Source organism: Nasonia vitripennis, chromosome 5 (genome assembly GCF_009193385.2).
Source record: "Nasonia vitripennis strain AsymCx chromosome 5, Nvit_psr_1.1, whole genome shotgun sequence".
Lineage (NCBI taxonomy): Eukaryota > Metazoa > Arthropoda > Insecta > Hymenoptera > Pteromalidae > Nasonia > Nasonia vitripennis.
In genome coordinates this window covers 26089069-26095003 of record NC_045761.1, presented here as the reverse complement: position 1 = coordinate 26095003, position 5935 = coordinate 26089069, and the positions used below count along the sequence as shown (strand labels likewise).

Sequence of the window (5935 nt, the reverse complement as noted above, 5' to 3'; positions counted from 1 at the left end):
CAGTTCAGCTGTATCGCAAAAAGTCGCCGCTGCGAGAGAGAGAGAGAGAGAGAGAGAGAGAGTGAGAGATGCCCCTCTCCAGTGCAGGCATACGTATATATAAACTGGATTCTACGTAGGCGCTGGCATTTCCCCTGCCGAACCTCACGGAGACAACTTTTCTCCATATACACAAACACTAACAACCTCCCCACACACACTCCTTCCGAGACTCAGCGCCGTATACAGGTCGCCGCCGGCGTCAGACGCTGCCGATCGCTCGTTCGGGCAACACGTGTTTTCAGCTCAGTCCACCGGTTCGCGTCGTGTTCGTGTGAAATTTCCGGAGTTGGTTTTGTTGTGATCGTCCAGTGGAGAGTTTAGCAGAGGGCAGTATACCAAGCAGAGGACGAATCATGCCGACCGTTGTCAGCTACCTCAGCGGACCCATGCCCGACGATAGCGTGAGTTTCGATTTTTTTTTTTTTTTTTTTGTCGATATTAGCGTGTATAGATAAGCGGCTGTCGTCGCTGAATATTTTTGGACGGTATGTTTGCCGAAAAATTAGTCCCGTCGAGTGGAAGCCTTTTGTGAGAATTATCATTACGACATGCTTTCCTCTTCTTTAATCGGCCGCTTGAATAATTCAAGTGTGTGCGAATCGTGAATTTCAAATTCAAATGCGAAAAAAGAGTGACGCCCGAAATCGCGCATACGGGCCGAGAGAAAAACCGCGGGAAAGTTTTGGTATAGAAGATGGCATCGGTGTGTGTACCCGAGAGAAGGAGAAACGTAAACATCGCCGGCGGCGGAATCTATATCACGCGAGTATTATGCGACGTTCCTCGAGAGCCCGCACGTGTTCGATAGGCAAATATTTCTTCGACTTTTGACGAGATTTTGTGTTTTTGACGGATGCCTTTGTTTCTTTTTTTTTCGGAAGCGTCGACTTTTTTGCGCACGTCTGATGATTTGGAGGTACATAGTTTAACGCTTTTTTCAAGTGAATGGAATAAGCAAATGTTCGAATATAGTCGATTATGATAATTAGCGAACGATAAACATCGAGGAAAACGTCCTGGGAATCCCAGAGAACACCGACGGCTATTAGGGGCGTATCGAACGCGATTATTTAAGAAGTATCTCCACAAAAAAGATTTACCATTGTGCCACCAAAGAGTCATTCACACTTGAGCATCGTGTAATCCACCGCAGAATCATTACATCAACAGATCACGTGAGCCGTCTGCGCAAGCCTTGAACTATTCCCAAATGTATAATATAAATCCGTGGAAAACTACGCGTCGTGTGTCTGGCGATACCTTTAATTCTTTCACGGGCTTAAATACAATTTCGCGCTGCTGTTTTGACTCGGGTATTTTTAAATTCGAACTAATCGATTAAAATTCGTGGGCTTATTGTATTGGATGGAATTTTTCGGCAGTCGAGTGTGCAATGTACACATGTTATGGTAATGCATGAGAAATATAAATGTTACGCATTTTGGCAACGATTTCGCACACGTTTGTTCTTTTTAGCATATTTAGCGTCGATATTTTCTAATCCAAACATTTAAAAAGATTACTTCTGAAGAATTATTTATAAAATGCATTTTTAAAGAGCCGAACGATCCTCTCCTTTCAATTTCCCAAAATACACTAAAACGAATAAAGCCTCTTCACTTCCCCCTCGAAGAGCATCGGAATTTAAAATAGGACCCTCTCGCTGCACTATAAATTAAGCCGAAGCTCATAACGGTGTGTTAGTCGGGCATTTTTCCCGAGTCGCGCGATTAAATACCAGTTTCTTATGCTAATATACTCCGGGAATTCAATCGCGAGGCTTATTCTCGGGATGTTTAAGCGATGAGACTCGAGGCTTTTAGGTAAGGGGTCGTTATCTTCTTCGGATCTCGAGGGTTACGGGGATTGATGGGTGTTTTTGGACGGATGAGGTGAATTACGCTTTGTTGATCTTTATCGGGATGACTTTTCACGCTTTTGTAGGTTTAATGATGAACTAGTCAATCTCAAGTTTATCGTATGCGAAAATCGTGCTGTCATTTTACGGCAATTTTACGACTTACTGTTTTTAAGAGTCTTATCGCACTCTTCGTTAGAAACGTCATATTTTTAGCTGTAAAACTATAAAACTTTTACGACCAAAGGTAAACTTAGCTTTCTGCAAGGCATACCAAATTCCATAAAGATTGCAACGTTAATCTTTGAAAAAGAATCGCCTAATATCCAACAATAATCCTTATTGCTAATTGAGAAAAAATTCGATGCAAATCAACAAAACACACGAGCAGCAGACAAAACTACAAGGCGCTCAGTGTGCGCAGGTGAATCATGTAACGCTGGAATGCGCGGGCTTTAGATTTCAAAGTAAAAAATCCGCTCTCTCGCGCGTCTCACGTTTTTACACGAGGAAACACGTGCGCGGTGGCGCTATCGCAGTGTTGTACATCGTAGGCATTGTTTTTCCCCAATCTCTGGTTACTGCGAAATTAGGTTTTCTGAATGTAAATTGCGGTTGATATCTATTTGCTATTATTGAGCGAACATTGTTTCGCGGTTACACTTTGCATTTTTAATACACTTGTATGGCCGTTTATACTCAGATAAACCGTGTGTGATACACTATTCATAGGCTAATAACTTAAACTAGTATGTGTGTGATTATTAAACCAAGCATAAAGTGTAAAACGTATTCCCTTTCGGTGATAAATTCCGCCTATTCAAAAGCCCTGCGCGATAAACGTCTAAAAGACATTGTGGACGTAATCGGGACACACACTATGTGTGCTTTTCTGTTTTACATCCGTTTGAGATTCTGCGCAGAAAGAGTATGTAAATCCACTGATATGCTAAGTCGTAGCTTACACCAAGCTCGAACCGAATCGCACTGAAACGTAGTTGCAGCACTTTTTTCTGATTCAAAAAAAAATTATGAATCAGGATGGCAACGCAGATCATCGTATCTCGAAAAAAAAACTAACCCAACCCACGGATCAAATGACTTCTAGGAAAACCCGTGGTTATCAATTAAGACCAACACAACGTAGCTCGACTACAATCTGGCTCTCGCTTTATACATTGCAATCGAACAGCGACATATACGCGACAGTGTAGTAGTAGAGAGACGCAACTATCGCGCGAGTTACGCAACCGCGACGTATAGGTGTCTCCTATACAAAAATGACTATATAGGCTAACGTGCTCTCTCGCGGATCGCGTTGCGAGAGATACGCGACGAATATAATATCCACTGCAGTACGTATGATTTTTTTTCATTTTCGAAATCTTCTAAATTGCAAGTCCATCCCGAGCGTCAATGAGAGAGACGATGGAGAAAGACGCAGAAGCTCACACGCGCGCATTTACGAACACGTGACGCAGCCTAGTGCGTTAATTGAGAAGATGCACTCGAGCACACGCGCATTTAAATTTATGAAGGAGGAGGTGCGCTGAGAGCATGAGTAGTTTCAAAGTTGGAATTTTGTCGTTAGAGTGCTTTATACGAGTGATCTCGCTTCTATGAATTGATGAAAGCAGTTTTTATGTCGAATTTCGGTCTGAATTCACTTATCAAACAAATTACGAAATCAGCGTCCACTTTCACCCGACGACGAAAAAAAATCCGTCTCTCACCGCTCCAAGACAGAAATCGATTCCGAGTATACGACCGATTTCTCTCCATCTCCAGAAGAACATACGCGACGAGACATCCGAGTCGATCTCGATCGAACAAAACGATCTCGCGCGATACACCTGTAAAGCTACACCGACGACGAACTGCGCGGAAACAAATATTCGCTTACCGGCGCTGCCACTTAATATAGACACGAGATGCGTAATAAAGTGCATAGGATCTATAGGGATGGATATCGAGTGCGATCGATTTTTAACGGAAGATTTGACGATCGCGGACGAGGTTATTGATTTCATCGGTGCTGACGCGAGTGTTTCTATAATAATAACTCGGTGGTTGAAACCGCGGCTCGATTTTTTACGATCGAATTATGCATCGATCTCCAATAATTCAGATCTTCCTCGAACACCTATAGGCGGATAAAATTGTGCTCCCGAGCTGTGCGTTGAGGAGATATAATGTAATGAATTCATAATCATCAATTCCGAAACGCAAACCTGTACGAAAATTATTCAACTACATAATAAGCCGTTGCCGGGGTAGTGCATCGTCTGATTAATTAGCGATGCCGAAGCGCGTCTTACGCAACGCAGTGGAGTTGAAGTTCATCGAGCTTATACTTACTACACGTGTAGAGAATATGCGCGGTATCGTATCTCGGAGGAAATCGTAGATGAATAACTTTGCGTCTTTCATGGCTGTGTACGATGAGGAGATTGAAAAGTTTAATTTTGTTGTTAAGCTGAGAATTATTGTTTGTTCGAAGTGGGTTTATGAGGCATCAGGTGATAGCATCGTCGGGAGGATTTGATGTTTGACTTTGCGGGAATCAATAATAACTCGTTGATAAGTGGGGTTCACACTCGGTATGAGTGTGTGCGTTTGACGCGAACACACTGGAGGAAGAGTCCAGGCGATCAATAAGAACGCTCTCGAAGAACATCTAATTTCTGGCTTTTCCCTGCAGCTGACGAAATTTACAAGTTTACTCTTACACCCTTTAAAAGTATCTTTCACTCGGAGATAAAGTTTGTTCTGTTTTGGATAGTTCAACTATTCGTTTGGTAAAACGAATAGCTTCTTTGAACTCGTCTAGTTCTAGCGAATCAAATTTTGAGAATTTCATTCAAACAATAAATGCGTTTCTGAACGATGCCTTATAAATCACAAAGTATTCCCGCTAAATTTACAACGATAATTCGCCGGAGATACGCTCAGCGTCATAAACAATTCGAACAAAGGAAAATCACAATTTCTTCGATTGCTCATTTCGAGAGAAGTTATGTGATTTTCAGTAAAAGAAAAAACTGTATCGCGAGCCTAAACAGTTACTCAGACCGATAAAACTTTTCTCAATGACTGTGTTTACTCATATTCGACCCAAAGCAAACACATGTGCGAACTCGCTATAGTGTCTTCGGGTACAGGATTCTATTATTAGCAGCTGTTGCTGCAGTTGGATGAAATTATTGCGCCGCGGTAAATCAATCCTTCGCAGTTATATCTGCTCAAAATATGAACCAAGCGTTGACACTTTTAATGGACTGCTTTGTGATTGAACACTGCTAAACTAAATATGTAGCCATCTCAGATGTAAAATATCTCTCACTGCTGATCTAAAAATAGACTCCAAACAAACGAAAGGGAAGCGCGGTTTCAAAACTCCAAAGCCGTCGTCTTCGAATCCCGAAGCTCAAGGTGAAAGTTACGTAAGCCCGAACGCATATAATCGAGAGGACTTTCGTTTCCACGTACACCTATACATAAACTCGAGAGACGCCAGTCTGGACCTCGTGATCACGTGGTCCTTCTTCGAAACGCAATGAAGCTCACGTGTGGCTCGGCACGTCGTCCTCGGCTTTTCGTTCCGCTTTCGCGATATTCGCTACGGGTATATACTGAGCTGTTATCTTTGGCGATGAGTTTTTTGGACTGTCTTGTGTGCTGATGTGACTTTTTGCGTCACGTAGGCATTTGAACTAAAAGTAGATCAGATTTTAACTTCGGCGACCATCATTCTCGGCAGTGTCTATAACAAGTGTGTAACAGGAGCAACAGCATCAGGAGAGACCGAGGAGAAAAAGGGCGCGGCTCTTGGTATTTCGGTTCGCGCAAACCGGTTCGCCATGTGTGCAAGTAAAGGCAATGCGTCGTCGCGCACATGCACGTATATTCCCCGCCCGGTTCGTCTGCGATCGATCTCTGCGGCTTTCGTGCTCGCCGATCGTTTCTGCTGCAATCCCACTCCGCGTTTTCGCAAGTGTATTAGTTATCGATTCGAAGTAATGATTTTCAGCAGCT

General features: G+C 42.9%; 1 protein-coding gene across 3 annotated transcripts in view; it reads left to right on the top strand.

Annotated features, from left to right (window-relative positions):
• Positions 1 to 5935, top strand: part of LOC100121683 (hexokinase type 2) — a 30266-nt gene that overhangs the window by 4056 nt on the left and 20275 nt on the right. Inside the window, exon 1 of one of the 3 annotated variants that reach the window (XM_008208825.4) lies at positions 127 to 443. The exons of the other annotated variants lie outside the window; for them this stretch is intronic. Coding sequence (XP_008207047.1) covers positions 396 to 443 — 48 coding nt within the window. The 5' untranslated portion in view covers positions 127 to 395. Of the gene's footprint in view, positions 1 to 126; positions 444 to 5935 lie in introns of those variants that run through there. 3 annotated transcript variants of the gene reach the window in all.